General features: G+C 44.0%; 1 protein-coding gene across 3 annotated transcripts; it reads right to left on the bottom strand.

Moving 5' to 3' along the window:
• Positions 1-502: 502 nt before the first annotated feature.
• Positions 503-6,275, bottom strand: LOC120440878 (C-C motif chemokine 3-like). Of its 3 annotated transcripts, XR_005613589.1 has the most exons (5): positions 6,137-6,275; positions 5,560-5,677; positions 5,270-5,399; positions 4,757-5,142; positions 503-1,510 (listed from the first exon to the last, which is right to left on the bottom strand). XR_005613589.1 is itself a non-coding variant. In XM_039614359.1 (4 exons), exons 1-4 carry the CDS (start codon positions 6,201-6,203, stop codon positions 5,101-5,103), a joined length of 357 nt encoding a protein of 118 aa, XP_039470293.1. In that variant the 5' UTR covers positions 6,204-6,275; the 3' UTR covers positions 3,743-5,100. The 3 variants fall into 3 exon arrangements, 2 of the variants coding, with proteins under 2 accessions (XP_039470293.1, XP_039470294.1); XM_039614359.1 differs by lacking the exon at positions 503-1,510 and having other exon boundaries at positions 3,743-5,142; XM_039614360.1 differs by lacking the exons at positions 503-1,510; positions 5,270-5,399 and having other exon boundaries at positions 3,743-5,142.
• Positions 6,276-21,232: the final 14,957 nt, after the last annotated feature.

The raw sequence follows: 21,232 nt of genomic DNA, 5'->3' as shown, positions 1-21,232 counted from the left end.
CCTATATACCCTCACTGGCCTCTTTATTAGATACATCTGTTCAAAATCTCGTTATCTTAAATATCTAATCAGCCAGTCACATGGCAACATATCAACACTGCAATGCATTCAAGCACGAATGTGGAGCAGATACAGCTGCAGCAAGTGTGTGATGCTGTCATGTCAACATGGACCAAAATCTGAGGAAAGTTTTCAGCACTTTGTTGAATCTATGACACCAAGCATTAGGGCAGCTCTGAAGGAACATGGTGTTAAACGGAGTACTAGCAAGCTGTACCTAATAAAGTGGCCTGTATGATTCAGTTTTCATGGAAAATATTCAAACACCTCCCCAGTTTAAAACAGGGTACCATTATAAGTGAAAAAACAAAACAAACTCTCTTTTACACATTTTTGTCCCGACAGACAGCGTTGCACCATCAAGGTCCAGTAAATAGGAATTAACGCATTAAAGAGCAAACTTCAAGTTTCACATCAAAAACACATCAAAGTAATATTCAGCTCAGGTCAGTTTTATTTATGCAACACAAATTCACAGCAACCACAAGGTTTAGCACATGTGACGCTTTGATCAGCAGTTATTCTGGGAGCGTTTAGCTTTAAACACAAAGGCTCCGATGTGCTTGATCTACATCAGGACATTAGGCTGAAACTAAAACTGTAAACCTGCTTTTATATTAAAGACATATTTCAGACTGCACAGAATGATACATTTGGAGGTGTTGTAAGAAAACAGTTGCCTACTTGAGATCACGGTTAGTTAAATATTCCACAGGCAGCTGCTAGTGGTACTATAACTAAGTGGAAGCGAATCAGAGCAGCTCAGCCACAAAACGGTACGACCACGTAAAATCACAGAGTCAGGGAATACTGAGCTGCATAATCCAGAGAGGTTGCTAACGTTCTGCAATCAGTCGCTACAGACTTCCAAACCTCTTGTGGCCTTAAGATTATTTCAAGAACAGTGTGTAGAGAGCTGAGAGCTTGATGAGTTTCCATGGCGACCATGCAATTTCATCCAAGTCTTACATCACCAATTGCAATGCAGAGCATCAGATGTAGTGGTGTAAAGCATGACAGCACTGGACTCTAGAGCATTATGATGTGGGGTTGTTTTTCATCCATTGGGCTCGGCCTCTTAGTTTCAGTGAAAGGAACTCGTAATGCTTCAGCACACCAAATATTGTGGACAATTTCACAATCCCAACTTTGTGGGAACAGTTTGGAGTTGGCTTCTTCCTGTTAACATGGGGACAAAGCAAGGTCCATAAAGACATGGATGAGCTAGTTTGGTGTGAGTCCTGACCTCAAGACGACAGAACACCTTTAGGATGAATTAGAGCAGAGACTGTTAGCTATGTCTTCTCATCTAACAGTGTCTGTCCTCACAAATGAGCTTCTGGAAGAACGGTCAAAAATTCCCATAAACAATCTTGAGCCTTGTGAAAAGCCTTCCAGGAAAGTTGAATCTGTTATAGCTGCACAGGGTGGGCCGGTATCGTATTAAACCCTATGGATTAAGAATGGGATGTCACTCAAGTTCATATGTGATGGCAGAAAAGTAAATACTTTTGGCAATATAGTGTATTTTCTGTAAAGCAATGGTTCTCGAACTGTGGTACGTGTACTACTGGTGATACGCAGGCTCCCTCTAGTGGTACGCGGGAAGTCGCCCCCCAAATTTTTAAGATTAAATAATATACCATCTTCTGATTGAGGGATTTTTAAACAATTAAACAGTTCTGCTATCACTTCCAACATAAATGTCAACAGTGATGTTTTTAGGGTTACTGAAGTTGGGCTACCTGGTATATAATGATGTGCTACATGGTGGCTAGCTACACAGCCATGGTTAGCATAATATAAACACATTAGCACAGTGAAGCTGGAGGATGAACACTAACTTTTTACCACTCGATAAAAGCTAACGCGAGGGTTCCCTCTCGTTAGGGACAAATGCAATCGCATGTCAGGATGATATAAACGGACCAAACTTCAGTCACAACAACTGAGATAATCAGGGTTAGTCATTAATATACTGCTGCATGGGCTGGGCTGTAGTTACATCATATGGTTTCAAAAACTGAGCTTTAAAATGAAGAATGGTAATTTTTTCAGGGGCTTGTTCAGATTAAATAAAACAAGATACAGAAGCATTAAAACATGTTAAAAACACAACAGCCTTAATATACACAGAGTAGTTTGGACCCAGAAGCAGGATTCATCAGGTCATCATTCAAAGATTGGATATCCCACCTGCTGTGAATGTTTTAATGCAGTACAGTTGTTATACTTAAATCTAATTTTATTGTCACTTGTCACATCCTGTATATGACAGTTAAAATAAATAACATTCATATAAGAAATAAGATTGTCTTGTGTAAGCTGTATATGGTGTTAAATACGCCCATACTACTGCACTTTAATGTCGGTCATAATGGTGGTACTTTAGGGTTCACAGTCAGGAGAAGAAGCGCCTTATAATCCAGTGCAAGGCGCACTGGATTACTCGTTCATCGACAGTGCGCTTTATAATTCAGAGTGCGCCTTTTGATCCAAAAAATATGGTAGTTTCTCCGACTGCATTTAGAGCAAAAGGGACAAAGCTTACACTTAAGCATATTTCATATTACCCTTATGGATTTGTTTATGATGGTAATGCATATATATTGTGTACATACTGGAGGCTGCTCAGTGGCGCTTTTTTCTCTTTGTTTTTATTGGTTATTCTTTTTTATATATAAATATGTCTGGAATGAACCACAATTTGTACTTAGAACAGAACTTGGAGCGTAAAACCCGCCCTAGAAACGTTTCCATATATCTTTAAGATCGCATATAAACTGTATGCATCTTTGCCAGTGGGCGCGCCTTCTCAGGACCCTTCTGTTATGCTACGTTTAATTCTCTGGTCCTACAAGTTCAAGAAAGTGATGGAGTTTTACTTTGAACTGCTTGGGAAGCACTTGCCCATCCAATAACAACATGTTAGATACTTTTTTTTCTTATTTTTTGTAAAATTTTCTTTATATATATTTAAATATTCAATTCAATTTTATTTATATAGCGCCAAATCACAACAAAAGTCGCCTCAAGGCGTATACACACAGTTTTCTGCTTCTCCTCTTTGTTTCCTCATGTATTCTGTCTCTAACTGTACATGGTTAATATTAAAGTTGAAAAAGTTATGCTATAACTCCAATCGTGTGTATAGATTTCTTTTGAAGTATTAATCATTGAGGACCAGTATATCCCAATACTTTTGTCCATAATAACTAAAGGCAGCCCCTCCCCCCAGCACTGAATAGATAAACAGAAGAGAACGAATGGATGGATTACTACTGAAATTTTTCATTCAACATTATACCCAAATTATCAAACTGATATTATGATTGTAAACTCAAAAAATGAAATTGGTGCAAAAAATAAAATAAACATCCTGACTTCATTCACATATTTTTCTGTTAATAGAGGAGTTACAGCTTCACTATGGAGGATAATACATCACTGTGGCAAACATTAGTGCAGGCTTGGCCAACTCCAGGCCTCGAGGGCCGGTGTCCTGCAGGTTTTAAATTTCACCCTGGGTCGGCACACCTGAATCAAATGATTAGTTCATTACCAGGCCTCTGGAGAACTGCAAGACATGTTGAGAAGGTAATTTACCCATTTAAATCAGCTGTTTTGGATCAAGGACACATCTAAAATCTGCAGGACACCGGCCCTCGAGGCCTGGGTTTGGACACCACTGCATTAGTGTTTGTATCAAAGAGGCAGTAAAGGAGGAATAGGACCATCTCATTGAGAGCTGTCAGATCGGCCCACATAAGGCATTTAATTTCATTTTATTTATTTATTTTTTTAAATTATAAATAATATAATAATAAAAAAAATGAATCATAGGCATGCAGACTGCTGGTACCACTGATCCATTTATTTAACAGTTGGGTTTAGCTGTCTGTATGTCAGAGACAAACAGGTCGTCTAGCTGATCAACAGGTCGGTGCTTAAATCCCTGGCTGCTCCAGTCTGCATGCCAAAGTTTCCTCGGGAAATATGCTGAACTCACAGTTGCTCTCTGACCGTGTTCATCAGTCTGAACGTTAGACGTGCCCACATTTGTGACAGGAAACTTAAAATCTGTTTACACCTATGTAGCATAAGCTACTTTTTCCGTTTTGGATTTCAAACCTTCAGAGTTAAAGTGTCCAGACATCTTTCTGCTGCTCATTGCTACAAATTCACTGATAAAAAATTCTGAATTGAAAAATTCCAGATTTGTTTTCATATGATAATGATTGTATTAATAATACTCTATGTACATCTGAAGAAAGACTCTTTAATTCCCTTGTAGCTTTCTTAAATGTTTTAGTTTTTCAGTCTGCATTTATAGCAAAAGACACGAAGATTACGTCTTCAGCGTATGACATACTACCTGTATGGATTTGTTTATGATGGTAATGCATATATATTGTGTACATACTGGAAGCTGCTCAGTGGCCCGTGGTTAATATTACAGTTGAAAAGTTGTGCTATAACTCCCAATGTGTGCACTTCTTTTTATACACTCAGAAAACACATGATATTTTAATAAGTCAAATATTTGCAGCATTTCTGGATGATTTCAGAGTTTTTCATCATTATAGAGCAATAAAGACAAACAGTAAAGCTGCTGTCACTTATCAATGACAAGAAAAGAAATTGTTTAAAATTTCAATTTCTATTTAAATGTTTGTGTGATGAGTAATCACTATACCTTGGATTGTCTGTGTGTTTTACAGCACACATCCTGTCATTTCAAGCAGATGCAACAAAAACTTGTCAGTTTGTCTTGATGTTCTTCAGTCACTGTTGATCCTTTATTATTATTTAACTTTGATTCATGGTGACTCCCCTCTGTGTTAAGAGAGCTGGGACGCTCAGTTGAGAACAGCTGCTTCATGTAGACCAGAGAGTGGGTTTGCGTTTGAGGTACAGGGGGCTTTTTAGGTTCAGCCGGTGTTCGAGGGACAGGGGGCTGATGAGGGAAGGGGGGGCTTTTTAGGGACAGGGGGAATGTATCGATCCACGCCGCGCTGAAATTCTCTCACTGCCCAATCCTCAGTCTGTTTCACACAGAAAAGCCTTCTGGGTGTCTTGATCCTGCAGAAAAATCAGTATCATTATTTTGCTCTCATATTCACATATTTTACTGTTAATAGCAGAGGTACAGTTTTGATGTGGATGATCATACATGACAACAGTTTACAAAGCAACTTCATGGACTGACAGTATTTTGTGATTTTTGAAGTGTTAACTGTAGCATTGGTTCAATTTTCGCTCTCTCTTGTTTGACAAATTGTTCCATTGCCCACTTCACAGTCTGTTTCACACAGAAAAGCCCTCTGGGTGTCTTGATCCTGCAGAAAACTCAGTATCATTATTTTGCTCTCATATTTACACATTTTACTCTTAATAGGAGAGTTATGGCTTTAATGTGGACGATCATACATCACTTATACATTAGTTCATGGCAAATATTAGTGATCGTATCAAAGAGACAGTGAAAGACAAACTTACACAAATGCTGGTGTGGAGCACTGACTGTGAGTTTTCACGATGGAGACGATGTTCTCCTTTGGGATGCGTTTGTCAAAGAAGTGAAAACAGCAAAAATCAAGTGAATTCACTGCCTTAGCTGTAACAGAAAAACAGGGATTACTCAGTGCTGTGTCTGCTTCTAATGACTTCTCCAGCATACCAGATATAATTAAGGTTAATGCTCATCAGGCAACAAAATACAATTTGTTTTATCTTAATGAAGGCATTTATTTTATGTCTTGGAGGCAGAATATTGAGCAAAGAAAGAAAGATAGAGATAGGTAAAAGATACAAAAACAAATTTAAGGAAAAAATCTGTCTCAATGAAGGACATGCCAAACATGTGACCACACTTTTTCCACAACGATTCAAACTGATTTTGAAGAATGAGAAAATGACAGTGAAGAACTTCCAGCCCACTTAGATCAACATTGGTCTTCGTGACCATGAACCTATATGAGTTTGATGTCTTCGCTCTGTCTCACTCTGTGTCTGAATGAAGAGAAAGACAGAAATTCAAAAACTGATCTAACACAAGTACAAGTGGCAGACTTACAGGCATCGCTGTGGTAAACGGTGAACAGCACGAGCAGCAGTCCCACTGTCAGGCTGAGAGTCTTCATGTTGACTTCACTGTAGACCTGATGATCCTGATGTTTCAGAAGATGTCTGAGTGAACGGTCCGTTCACCCTGCTTTAAGTCACGTTCTCATCTGCATATTCAAACCATTTCTTAGAAACTGGAAAAACGATCAACAACCCCAAAGGTGGTTAATAGATTGGGTTTTTCTGTACCATGAGACAACAGGAAGCTTCAGGGACTCAATATATCTGATAAAACGCTCAAACAAACCACTCAGTGTTTTACAAATACATTACATTACATGCACTTAATCTTAGTATCACATACACTCACATTTGTAGATCAAGTTGCAAATTTCAAGGTTTTATGATGATGAATTTAATTAGGATATTTTTGTGCTTCATTCATTGATTAATTTCCTTAATTACCTGTTTCTTGTCATTTCATAATTTTTACTAATACTCAGAATCATCATTTTCTACACAACTTTCCTTTATTTGGGCTGCAGCAGAATCACAAGGCAACTCATAAGACAACTGCACATGTCTGATGTGCATCAGTTCAGGTTATTCAAATCATTTACTGCACACAAAATATTAAAAGTGCATTTGCATAGTCATACTCAGGTTTTCCACACAATAATATGTATTATGGATTTATTGTGTTAGCATGAACCATATTTCCAGGCTGGATTGGAGTCAGTTACAAAATTACTCCAGTTAAAGTTAGAGAAAGACTTTGGCTTTGATTAAATGTAAACAAACTCATTATCTTTGTGTGCCTGCGTGTGTGTGTGTGTTAAAAGGCCACAATCATGCCAACCTCTAACCAAGGAACTGCAAGAAAAGGTTTAAAATGCTGAGGTCGTGGCCAGCTGGACGCCCACCTTGAATCTGATTCCTCCTGCTGAAGAACTTCCTGTCTTCAGTCCTCATCCTCATACAAGCAAGCTGCTTCATCCATCAACCCAACCTGGATTACCTTCCTCAACTGCTCACACTCCAGTGTTAACACTTACTTGGATTTCAAACACTGTTTTCCTTTTGATGAGGATTTAACATTGTTTCCTCTCTCTGGTGGATCTTTTCCCCCCTGACCTGTGGATCCATTACAGTTATTTAACTTTGATTCATAGTGACTCCCCTCTGGATTAGAACATCTGGAAAGGCCAGTTGAGTGCATCCTACATGAATAGGATGAGGGACCTATGGAATCTTCAATACCCAGCATCCACACTGATGGCGAAACAGCTAGTAACTCAGTTTTTCAACATTCGAAAGAAGGGACTGCTCTCAAAGCTAGAGATTGATGAGGCACAACACCCATGCTGCAGCAAGGGGGAGCCAGGACAACAGGTCAGAGGGGAGATATCATCACCCCCACACACGGAGCAATACTGGAAGAGAATATGTGGGAGAAGGACGCAACCCATAACAACAATGCTCATTGTCTACTGGATCTACGAGACCACAGCAACCTCCCTGAACAGGGTCCAGTAGTCATCACAGTGGCAGACATCCAAGGAAGCAGGACCCTAAGAGCCTTCATCAGGGTCATGGGGATGTGGTGTACAACACAAGAGGCCAACTTTAAGCCAAAAGCAGAAGTCACGATCAAATGCAGGATGTACCAAGACGATGCTCTGTCCCCACTGCTGTTCTGCATAGGCCTGAACCCCCTCAGTGAGATCATTAACAAGATTGTCTACGGATACCAACTATGGAATGCGACAACCATCAATCGTCGATCGACAGCACACATCCACGAATACATCAGGAAGATGGCCCCAACTGACTGTGTGGTCATTGAATACCTCAGCAGAAACCCAAGAAAATGGAGGAAGAGGAGGAACTATCATGGAAGGACAGGCCCCTGCACGATATGTACCACCAGCAGATAGTGGAGGTGGCTGACATCCAGAAATCCTCCCAGTGGCTGGACAAAGCTGGACTGAAAGACAGCACAGAGGCACTAATCATGGCAGAAAGAGGCTGTGGACTATCCCACCAGGTATGACCCCAGGTGCAGGCTGTGTAAAGATGCCCCTGAGACAATCCAGCACATAACAGCAGGGTGCAAGATGCTAGCAGGCAATACATACATGGAACGCCATAACCAAGTGGCCGGCATAGTGTACAGGAACATCTGTATGGTCTGAAAGTTCCAAGGTCATTCTCCACCATTCCCCAAGGGTGGTGGAGAATGACAGACGTAGTGACGTGGGGACAGATGTAGCGACACCGAAAGACAGCAACATCAGGAAGAAAGAACACAAGAAGCTGGAGAAGTGCCAAGGGCTCAGAGAAGAGCTCGAGAAGATGTGGAGGGTGAAGGTAACGGTGGTCCCAGTGGTAATCAGAGCACTAGGTGCTCCCAAGCTCTTCGAGTGGCTCCAGCAGATCTCAGGAACAACTTTGGGGATCTCTGTCCAGAAGAGCACAGTCCTGGGAAAAGCTAAGATACTGCGGAGGATCCGCAGCTCCCACGCCTCTGGTAGAAGAACCGAGCATGAAGGATAGGGGAGTTTTAAATATATATGTATATAGCACACTTTTTTGGTGTTTCTGATCAATATAATATTGAAGTTGGCAAAATCTGCCAAATCTGTAACTGCAGTTTTTATTTAACACAAATAAAGATTATTTCTGTGTTATCTATCTAATGAGGTTACTAATACTGCTATGATTTTATTTGGATGGTAGAGATCATATTTATAATATATTTATCATAAATGTGGTAATAAACACAGACACGCTTACATTTATCCAGTTTAATGAAGGTATTGATTATATAGACAATATATCTGAAGCCATTTGCAATTTGAATGATGAAATTATTTTAAAAAATCTTTAGTGTCATTTTCCTCGTGTCTGGAGCAGGAAGCAGGCTAACAGACTTACAATCAGCATTGCAGGAGTAAACATTGAGCAGCAGTCCCACTGTGAAGCTGAGACTCTTCATGTTTACTTCATGTTTACTTCATCTGATGATGTCTGATGTGATCTGTCCTCATCACCCACAGCTTAAAGCCCTGTATGTTCTTATCTGCAGGTTTAACTGTGAGAAAACTGCAGCACTGACCAAACTTTGCTTGTAAGCTTCGATAACAGGAAGATTCAGGGACTCACCACAGCTCTGATCCTCTGATAAAACAAGCTGAAACAAACCGCTCAGTGTTCGGTGACGTCTTTGCACTGCAGACTTTCAGATCAAGTCAAGCTGCAAATATCCAGATTTATTAATGTTTTAATACATATTATTCAGCCTCATATTTCCCCTGTTAAATCTCTCCTCTCATTACATATTTGTCACCAGTACTCCTCCTTAATCATCAATTACATTCCTATATACCCTCACTGGCCTCTTTATTAGGTACACCTGTTCAAAATCTCGTTATCTCAAATATTTAATCAGCCAGTCACATGGCAACATGTCAACTCTGCAATGCATTCAAGCACGAATGTGCAGCAGATACAGCTGCAGCAAGTGTCTGATGCTGTCAGGTCAACATGGACCAAAATCTGAGGAACGTTTTCAGCACTTTGTTGAATCTATGACACCAAGAATTATGACAGCTCTGAAGGAACATGGTGTTAAACGGAGTACTAGCAAGCTGTACCTAATAAAGTGTCCTGTATGATCCAGTTTACCATTATAAGTGAAAAAACAAAACAAACTCTCTTTTACACATTTTTGTCCCGACAGACAGCGTTGCACCATCAAGGTCCAGTAAATAGGAATTAACACATTAAAGAGCAAACTTCAAGTTTCACATCAAAAACACATCAAAGTAATATTCAGCTCAGGTCAGTTTTATTTATGCAACACAAATTCACAGCAACCACAAGGTTTAGCACATGTGACGCTTTGATCAGCAGTTATTCTGGGAGCGTTTAGCTTTAAACACAAAGGCTGCTGGTTCTCCGATGTGCTTGATCTACATCAGGACTTTAGACTGAAACTAAAACTGTAAGCATAACAAAGGTACCGGCCCACACATGCATTACACTTGCATGAGCTGCTCAGTCATGGAAACTCGACCCCAAAAGATTAAGATTAAAGGATCATTTAAAGAAAACCATCTCAGTCAGAGATGTCAGACCAGCTCACATGAGGCTCCAACTCTTTTCTTTTTAAAAAAAATAATAATCACAGCTGTTGCTAAAAATTGTGAGTGCTGTTAATCACCTGATGTGATCATATTATAGACATATTTCGGACTGCACAGAATGATACATTTAGTTAAATATTCCACAGGCAGCTGCTAGTGGTACTGTAACTAAGTGGAAGCGAATCAGAGCAGCTCAGCCACAAAACGGTACGACCACGTAAAATCACGGAGTGAGCAAATACTGAGCTGCATAATCCAGACAGGTCGCCAACGTTCAGTCGCTACAGACTTCCAAACTTCTTGTGACCTTAAGATTATTTCAAGAACAGTGTGTAGAGAGCTTGATTGATGAGTTTCCATGTTTCAGTGCAGAGCATTATGATGTGGGGTTGTTTTTCATCCACTGTGCTCGGCCTCTTAGTTTCAGTGAAAGGAACTCTTAATGCTTCAGCACACCAAATATTGTGGACAATTTCACAACCCCAACTTGGTGGGAACAGTTTGGAGTTGGCTTCTTCCTGTTAAGATGGTTACAGTGCAAGGTCCATAAAGACATGGATGAGCTAGTTTGGTGTGAGTCCTGACCTCAAGACGACAGAACACCTTTAGGATGAATTAGAGCAGAGACTGTGAGCTATGTCTTCTCATCTAACAGTGTCTGTCCTCACAAATGAGCTTCTGGAAGAACGGTCAAAAATTCCCATAAACAATCTTGAGCCTTGTGAAAAGCCTTCCAGAAAAGTTGAATCTGTTATAGCTGCACAGGGTGGGCCGGTATCGTATTAAACCCTATGGATTAAGTCAAAGTCAAAGTCAAAGTCAACTTTATTTGTCAATTCTGCCACATGTACAGGACATACAGAGAATAGAAATTTCGTTACTCTCAAACCCAAATGAACATTTAAATATAAGAGAGTGATTAAAAATGCAAGTAAAATAATTAAAAAGTAAAAATTTAAATAAATACAGTACAATTTTACATTTTACATATAACAAAAAAAAGCTATACAATATACAATATACAATATTCAGGTAAGGGTAAATGACATTGGGTGTAAACCAGGCAAGGTAGTGCAAATAGGCAAATAGTGCAAATGGAGATTTGGTAATGTACGGTAGGAGATAGTGTAACAACAAAGTCTTATGAGGTAATGGCAGTCCAATGCTCCACAAAGTGACTAATAACTGGTGCAGGCCAGTGAGTGAGTCAGAGAGTGTGTGTGTGTGTGTGTGTGTGTGACAGAGTTCAGTGAGACCGTGGAGGAGAGAGGGGAGAGGGGGCAGAATCGGGAGGGAGTTAAGCTTCCTGACAGCCTGATGGATGAAGCTGTCCCATTAAGAATGGGATGTCACTCAAGTTCATATGTGATGGCAGAAAAGAAAATACTTTTGGCAATATAGTGTATTTTTTGTAAAGCAATGGTTCTCAAACTGTGGTACGCGTACTACTGGTGATACGCGGGCTCCCTCTAGTGGTACGCGGGAAGTCTCCCCCCAAATTTTTAAGATTAAATAATATACCATGTTCTGATTGAGAGATTTCTAAACAATTAAACAGTTCTGCTATGACTTCTGACATAAATGTCAATAATGATGTGTGATATTCTTGATTAGGGTCTTGAAAAGATCAGAACAGACGACGTGGATACGTGCTTTATTGAACAGCAGGACATCACACACTAAATTGTTGTTTTCTTAGCGGTGCACAAACTACCCTTTTTTGTTATACGTTGGTCAACCAAGAACTAGCCCTGTAACAGGCAGTTCTGTATTTTACCACTGGGGGGCAACAATTCACTCTATTACATTCCTCCCCTTTTAGATTTGTAATTGAAATAAGCAACCCTTTAAAGAATGTATTTCACTGCCCCCCCGCCCCAAAAGAAATATTCTGCGGCCCTTACGAACAATGAACAAATGTAGCCATTACTTTTTTTTTTTTTTAAAAAGCACCTTGTGGCGACTGTTGTTGTGAGTAAGTTTGTCTGATTTCAATTCAATTCAATTTTATTTATACAGCGCCAAATCACAACAACAGTTGCCACAAGGTGCTTTTTTTTCTGCTGTGTTATTTGCATGGTAGGCTCACAAGGTGGTGTAAACTGCTGGACATTTTCTTGACACACTTTGGGCCTCTTAGCACCAACTGAGCATCATCTAAACACCACAGCCTATCGTGTCCATCCCTTTATGACCTTGACTGCTTTCAGCAGGATAAAGCTCAAATGATCTTAAACTGGTTTCTGGAACATGAAAGTTTGTTAGGTAAAGATTGAAAAGATTCAAACTCCAGCAACGATTCTGGTTTATAAAGTAGTGTAGAAAAGCCTGTGTTAGGGTGAACTACATTACCCAGCAGCCTCTGGGCAGTGACGGGATTCATGGGATTTCGGAGCTGGATGGTGTTCGTTCGTTCCTGGGCTGGCGATTGAGGAGAGAGCTGCTGGGAAGGGAAGCAAATAGCCCATCCTGTATTTGTTGGGGATGGTGTGCGTCAATTAAAAGTGAGTTAATGTTCCATGCTCAAGAAGTTTACCCTGCTACTTGTGTGTATTGGGTTTAGTGGCCGTTAGCATATGTGCTAGTTAGCGATAGCTATGACAGCCCAGTTATTTGATTGTTTTGGGCTTGTTCTTGCTCTGTTTGGTCCACCTGCCAATTGATGTGAATTTGTACACTGTAACAGCGCTGCATTACGTAGTGGTTAAGTAGGGGCTGACTGTTTACTAGGTGCATCATCATAAGTGGGTCATCTCTTGTGTTGGAGTGCCCTCTTGTGGCGCCTTTTGGGTAGTGCCTCAGTAAATGTGAAACCGTAAGTGATATCAAACTGATTTGTGGTGGAGGGATTTGTTACCAGTTTTCTTAATCTTTGATCCGTACTCATGCCTGTTCTATTATTGTTCTGTTTCCTATGCCCTGTTCTTAATCATAGAAACCACACCATATCACCCCTCCACATCCTCCTACTGTATGCCATACCTTCCTGTACCATCCATCTGACCGCCAATAAACTCCACCTGTGGTAATGTAATCCCTGGATGTCAGCCTCTCCTTCTGACCGAGGATAGTTACTATTGCAGCACACCCCAGCATTAAACTGACGTACACCATTCTGTACAAAGTGGTCCTTCGAGCCGGATGTGCTGCACCTGCATGACATGGCTGCTTCCAGAGATCAGGATGATGCACAAAGTCCCCGTCCTAGCAGGAGCCATCGAATCCCTGGACATCTGGAGGACTATGAGTTGTCCTACCGTGCCCTGTGGGCCAAGGCTGTCACCCAATCTAACAGAGGAGGTTATGATGGCACCGTCAAACTCCCACTACACAAGGAGGCCGGATGTGGAGGAGATAAGATGGCGAAGAATGGAGGATTGTCTGATTAATATCCAGCATCAGATGCGATCTCTGCAAGTGACTGTAGCAGAGTCCCGTGACCTTAACAAACGGGTGCAGCGACTAGAGCAGCTCACCCTCCAGTGCCAAAGGGGCCATTAATGGAGGTGGAACCAATGGCTTCAGCTGTCTCTACACCAAATCCTACGGAGAGGGAGCCCAAATCGATTCAGGAGGGGAGAGAATTACAGAGCCCGTCCTTGTGATGTCAGCTCCTTTAGCCCTACTCCCTGGCACTTCCACTGCACCCGTTGGGCCACCCACAGAGCTCTCTATGGATAGATCAGCGTCTGCTCCGAGATTCACTTCACCATGTCCTGACTATCTTCTCACACCAGTGCATCCAGCAACTCCTGCTCCACCTGCTGTAGCCAGCACTGCAGCTCCACCAGCAATACAGATGTCTGGGCCTCCTGTGCCATCGCAGACACCTCAACCAGACCCTCCCTTAGTGGCCCAGCCGCCACTATGCAACCTTCTACTGCAAAGGAGGACGTCACTGGGGTTTCCAGCCATGGATCCCCCACTTAGCCCTCTGCCTCAACAGCCTCGATATGCTTCATTCCAACCTGTGCTAGCTGCACAGGGACTTAGACCTCCGCCAGGTATGCCCCCAGCAGTAAACCACACGAGTTCAGAACCCAGTATGTTGGAAATGGTGATTGCATCCTCCTATGGCCTCCCTAAACCTAAGCTCACTGTTTTCAGTTCTGGGAAGGAGAGTGACTTTGCCTTACTGAAGAAAGGACTGGATAGTGTTCTTGGGCCTCACAAGCACTTGTCCGAGGATTACAAGTATCAGATCTTGCTAGATCACTTGAAGTTCCCGAGTGCATTCCAAGTGGCTAAACGCTACATCCATGACCCAACTCCATATACTAGTGCAATGAGGGCTCTTGAGCAGAAGTACGGCCAGCCAAGACAACTGGTACAGAGTGAACTCAGCGCCATCCTGTGCACACCACACATAAAACCAGGTGACTCACAAGCCTTTGAAGCTTTCTCCCTGTCAGTTGCCAGTCTAGTGGGGATGCTTACCACGATGGACGGGGTGGCAGAGAGTGAACTCCACTGTGGATCCCACGAGACCGATTACTCACCAAACTCCCTCTGAGTTATCGGGATAACTTTGCAGAATACTGCCTTAACCGAGGGATCCTGCGGCCTGGATCAAATCGCACTTATACCCTCTACGATCTAGCCGAGTGGTTGGAGCGCAAGACCCAAGCAATGCAGGTCTCCCGACGGGCCACGGAGCTGTATGCCTCAGAGAAGCCCTGGTTGGAGGGGAAAGTCAGTAGGCACTTGGAAACAAAACCCAAACCCAAGTTGGCCTCTGTGTATTATGGACCTGAAACCACGGCCACCAAACCACCTGCTGTGGCCCATCCAGGTCCAAAGAATGTTGCAATGCAGAAGAAAAGAGAACGTTTCAAGCCTTACTGCCCTTTCTGTGAAGGGACAGAGCATTACTTGAGTGGATGTAATGAGTTCTCCCGGCTGGATGTGGCTGCGGTTGTGGACTGGATCAGAGACAAGAATAAATGTTGGAGGTGTGGCAGGAACCATTCTGCTGACAACTGCACGCTCAAGAAACCCTGCAGCACCTGTGGTGAGCAACACCTCCTTGTATTACATGGCCTTGCCAAGGCTAAAGAGCAGAACCCCAGTATCCTGACCATGTGCACAGCATCCAGTGTCATCTATGTTGACCATTCCAGTCACTCTGGGAGAGTGATGTTGAAGGTGGTAAGAGTTCAACTCCACAATGGGAAAAAAACCATGGACACCTATGCTGTGCTGGATGATGGTTCAGAGAGAACCATAATATTGCCTGCTGCTGTGAAGTTCCTCGGCCTAGCCCCAACAGACGAGGCTCTGGCCCTCCGAACCATCAGGCAGGATGTCCTGCAGCTGCATGGGGGAAGCCTATCATTGGAGGTGTCCACTAAAGCTAAGCCGAAGGTGAGGCATCAAATACTAAATGCATTCACAGCAGAACAACTGGCTCTGGCAGAGCAATCTTGCCCGTGGAAACACTCAAAAGGAAGTACAGTCACCTGCAACGACTTCCCTCACAGGTTTCAGCAAGGTGAAACCTATGATCCTGATTGGATCAGATCACCCGCACCTTATCACTCCGGTATGCCCAGTGATTCGTGGACCACCTGGAGGGCCAGTAGCAGTCTGCACGGAGCTGGGGTGGGCGCTGCAGGGACCTGCCAAGAGTCTTCCACATCCAGCGGCTGGACAGGCATGCTTGCACTCATCATTCATCCCACAGACATCAGAGCTCTCCAAGGATGTTGAGAGGCTATGGCAGCTTGACGTCCTCCCTTTTAGGAATGAAAAGGAGGTTACCAGGTCCAAGGAGGACCAGCAGGCAATCGACATTCTTGAATCCAGGACAGTCAAATCAAATCAAAATCAAATCAAATCACCTTTATTGTCACATCACATGTGCAGGTACACTGGTACAGTACATGCGAGTGAAATTCTTGTGTGCAAGCTTCACAAGCAACAGAGTTGTGCAAAATACAATAACGTGCAACAAGCAAAATATAAAAATGGTTAATCTAAAAAGTAATAAATATATGTACCATATATAAAGGTATATACATTACTGAATGTATATACCTGAAGTCCGAGTACAGGTAGAGGGAGTCCACCGATATGCTACTCCCTTGCTGCGCCGCGCAGGGTTTCCTCAGGTGAAGGCACCTGAAGGGGCTGTCATGGCTCTTCTGAGAGCCAATGAGCGTCGGCTACGCAAGGACCCCAGCAGAGCACAGACATACAACGAAGAGATCAAAAAGCTGGAGAAGGCAGGCTATGTGGTAAAGCTGACTCCGGAGGAGGTGCATGGTTCCACTGAATCCTGGTACATTCCACACCATCTTGTGCATCACAACAACAAAGCCCGCCTAGTCTTCAACTGCTCCTTCCTGTACCAGCAAACTGCCCTTAATGACCTCCTGCTGCCAGGGCCCACGCTTAGCCCCTCACTCCTTGGTGTGTTAATCCGATTCCGCCAGCATGCTGTGGCCATAAGCGGTGACATAAAGGCCATGTTTCATCAGGTGCGCCTGCTTCCCGAAGATCAGCCTCTGCTTCGCTTTCTGTGGAGGGATGGACAGCAGGAGCGCCCACCTGATGTGTATGAATGGCGAGTGTTACCATTTGGTACAACCTGCAGCCCCTGCTGTGCCACTTACGCTTTACAGCGGCATATGCGAGACCACCGTGAGGGGAATGAGGAGGTGTATGAGTCCGTCCATACAGCTTTTTATGTCGACAATTGTCTGCAGTCTCTTCCGACTCCCTGCCAGGCTAAACAGCTACTGGACCAAATGAGACAGCTACTGGCCAGGGGAGGATTTGAGATACGGCAGTGGGCTAGTAATGTGCCAGAGGTGGTGTCCCACCTGCCTACTGCGGCCCGTTCTGACAGCTGTGAGCTCTGGCTGACCTTTAACCAAGCTGATCCACAAGAGTCGATGCTTGGGTTACGTTGGCATTGCCCCACCGATACCTTGGGGTACAAGCATCGCCCAGTCTCCTACGCAACACCAACTCTTCGCAATGTGTACAAGGTGCTTGCCAGCCAGTATGACCCTCTAGGGTTTATCATTCCCTATACCACTAGAGGGAAGATTCTTGTACAATCGATGTGGCAGAAGGAGATGGGCTGGGATGAACCTATCACTGGTGTCCTTCGTGCCACCTGGGCAGAATGGGAAAAGGAGCTGCCGTACCTGCAGAACATTACCTTACCGAGGTGTTATGTGCCACCTGCTACAGACTCTCCGAGTTGCACGTTTGAGCTGCACGTGTTCTGTGATGCCTCCGAGAAAGCGTATGGATCTGTAGCTTATCTGAGGACCACAGATTGCCACGGACATGCCAGCACTTCATTCCTGTTGGCCAGATCCCGAGTCGCTCCTCGGAAGAGATTGTCCATGCCTCGGCTCGAGCTCAGCGCTGCTCTCACTGGAGCGCAGCTTGCCAAGACTCTCCAAACTGAACTTACCATACCCCTGCAGAATACCATCTTGTGGACTGACTCTACTACCGTGCTGAGTTGGTTGCAGTCAGATTCCTGCCGGTACAAGGTCTTTGTCGGGACTCGAATTGCTGAAATCCAGGAGCTCACCAGTTCTCATCAGTGGAGGTATGTCACGTCAGCAGAAAACCCGGCTGATGACATCACCAGGGGGAAGGAACTCTGTAGTCTTTCGGCAGACAGCCGTTGGGCTCAGGGCCCTGAGTTCTTGCAACAAAGTTCGGCACACTGGCCCTCCCAACCTACTGGTAGGGCTGAGACTACAGATGAGCTGCGCAAGGGGATGTTATGTGGGCTGGTCACAGTGGCCCAGACTCCTACTCCAGACCCTGGAAACTTCACATCTTGGGAGGAGCTTGTGGAAGCTACTTACTATGCGCAGCACGGGCGGCTTCTCCTCCAATGACCGCCACTGATCGTGTGGAGGCCGAGATAGCCATTTTGAAGTCAGCTCAGTATGACAGTTTTCCGGAGGAGGTGGTAGCTCTGATGAAGGGACGGACTCTGGCCCTGAATAGTCGACTTTGTTCGCTCTGCCCTGAGTATGATCAGGTTACTGGCCTGATAAGGGTTGGAGGACGCCTGAGACGTGCCGAAGGTCTGGACTCAGACACCATACACCCTATTGTGCTACCTCCCGAACACCCGGTAACTAAGCTCCTCGTCCAACACTTTGACACTATTCTGTTGCACCCTGGTCCAGAGCGCGCTCTTTGCAGAGATACGGCGCGCTTATTGGATCATTAGAGGCGACAAGTAATCCGGAGACATCAAAGACAATGTGCAGAGTGCCAGAAATGGCGGGGGAGGCCTGCTTCCACCAAAATGGCTGATTTGCCGGCAGCGAGACTCCGGATCCACAAACCTGCTTTCTGGTCAACGGGAGTTGATTGCTTCGGTCCCTACACCATCAAGATAGGCCGGAGGCATGAGAAGCGCTGGGGCATAGTCTTTAAGTGCCTAACCACCCGATGTGTACACCTGGATTTGCTGCCAAGCCTGGACTCAGACGCTTTCCTCATGGCTGTGCGAAGATTCGTCTCTCGACGGGGTACCCCATTCGAGATATGGTCAGATCAGGGCACTAATTTCCGAGGGGGTGCTCGAGAGTTACAGGAAGCTTTCTCTATGATGACGCCCATTCTTCAGGCACAGCTAGCAAAGCAGAGGATAACCTTTCATTGTAATCCACCGCATGCCCCCATTTTGGGGAGCATGGGAACGGGAGATAAGGTCGGTTAAGGGGCACTCCAGGTCATCCTGAAGAATCAGATTGTGACGGAAGAAGTCCTCTGCACGGCTCTCCTTGAAGTAGAAGGGATCCTTAATGCGAAACCTCTCGGTTACGCATCCTCGGATATTGCTGATCCTGACCCCATTACACCAAATCTCCTGCTTATGGGGCGGCGGGACGCTTCACTGCCGCAGGTGATTTACGGACCAGGGCATTTTATCACCAGTCGAAGATGGAAACAAAGCCAGGTAATTGCTGACCACTTCTGGAGCCAGTTCATTCGGAGGTACCTCCCAGGTCTTCAGCTCAGACAGAAATGGCGTGATCTGACACCCGACCTCGCTGTAGGTCAGGTTGTCATGATCGTGGACTCAAGAACTGCCCCGGGCCATGTGGCCAGTTGGGAAGATTTCAAAGGTGTTTCCGGAGCAGATGGTGTAGTGCGTTCGGCGGAGGTGCAAGTAAAGGATCATACTTACATACGACCAGTTGTTAAGTTGGTTACCCTGCCTCAGATGCCAGAGGAAGAGACCTCCGCATAGTACAACACAGACTTTTTGTAATGATGTGTATTTGTTGCACAAATACAGGGGCGGCTGTAGAAAAGCCTGTGTTAGGGTGAACTACATTACCCAGCAGCCTCTGGGCAGTGACGGGATTCATGGGATTTCGGAGCTGGATGGTGTTCGTTCGTTCCTGGGCTGGCGATTGAGGAGAGAGCTGCTGGGAAGGGAAGCAAATAGCCCATCCTGTATTTGTTGGGGATGGTGTGCGTCAATTAAAAGTGAGTTAATGTTCCATGCTCAAGAAGTTTACCCTGCTACTTGTGTGTATTGGGTTTGGTGGCCGTTAGCATATGTGCTAGTTAGCGATAGCTATGACAGCCCAGTTATTTGATTGTTTTGGGCTTGTTCTTGCTCTGTTTGGTCCACCTGCCAATTGATGTGAATTTGTACACTGTAACAGCGCTGCATTACGTAGTGGTTAAGTAGGGGCTGACTGTTTACTAGGTGCATCATCATAAGTGGGTCATCTCTTGTGTTGGAGTGCCCTCTTGTGGCGCCTTTTGGGTAGTGCCTCAGTAAATGTGAAACCGTAAGTGATATCAAACTGATTTGTGGTGGAGGGATTTGTTACCAGTTTTCTTAATCTTTGATCCGTACTCATGCCTGTTCTATTATTGTTCTGTTTCCTATGCCCTGTTCTTAATCATAGAAACCACACCATATCACCCCTCCACATCCTCCTACTGTATGCCATACCTTCCTGTACCATCCATCTGACCACCAATAAACTCCACCTGTGGTAATGTAATCCCTGGATGTCAGCCTCTCCTTCTGACCGAGGATAGTTACTATTGCAGCACACCCCAGCATTAAACTGACGTACACCATTCTGTACAAGTAGCTTCATGGAGAGCCTGAAGCATTTCCGCCTGTGGCATTCAGCAGGATCACAGTAATTTCATGATGACGTAATCGTGGCATTTGATACGTTCTGTTATTGTCTGTTATTGCTTTGATCCTAGGTCCTGGTCAGCAGGAATTTCATCCTGACATTTTGTCTAATTTGTCAAACTGGGGGACATTGTCAAAGCACCGTCATTCATTTTAACTCACTGACATTTATTCACATTGTCTGCTGAAGAGCTGCAGACTGTACGGATGCAGATAACCCTCGCAGCCACTAGGGGGACCTCTAGCTACAAGCTCAGTCTCAGTTGGAGAGAATTAAAATCACCTCATTTGTGTAGATTTGTGTGTTTAGTGTTATAAACTTAAATGTTTAAAAACTAAATATAGAACATAAAGACAATTAAGCTCTGGCGACAGGGAAGCTTGTGTTTGTAGGCTGTGCCAAAACAGCTGGAAACAGTTCAGTTTAGAGCTCCTGATTCACTCTTAAACATCATGGCTCTTTTACAATCGCTGGATCTGGATTTCCTGGATCATTTCAAATTAAAAGCCCTGTGGCCCTGCAAAGATTTGATTCTTTTAACAGGGCTTTTATTGTGAAGATTTGTGGGCCATAATGACTGTTATCTTAGCTGTTCCTTGGACTGCACTCTTCTGGACAGAGATATTGGATGTTGTTCCTAGGATCTGCAGAAGTTACTCGCCTAGCCCGGGAGTCACTGCAACGAGTGTGGTCAGAAGTATCATCCTGAATATCATGGTAATTTTGGACTTGAATGACTTCTTTGAACTAGTCTTTTCCCAGGGTGGAATGATTGTACCATTAACGATGTATCTTTTAAACAAC

The sequence above is a fragment of the Oreochromis aureus genome, linkage group 7 (genome assembly GCF_013358895.1).
Source record: "Oreochromis aureus strain Israel breed Guangdong linkage group 7, ZZ_aureus, whole genome shotgun sequence".
NCBI classification, from domain to species: Eukaryota; Metazoa; Chordata; class Actinopteri; order Cichliformes; family Cichlidae; genus Oreochromis; species Oreochromis aureus.
The sequence above is the reverse complement of the archived record's forward strand: the minus strand, read 5'-3'. Positions and strand labels throughout refer to the sequence as shown.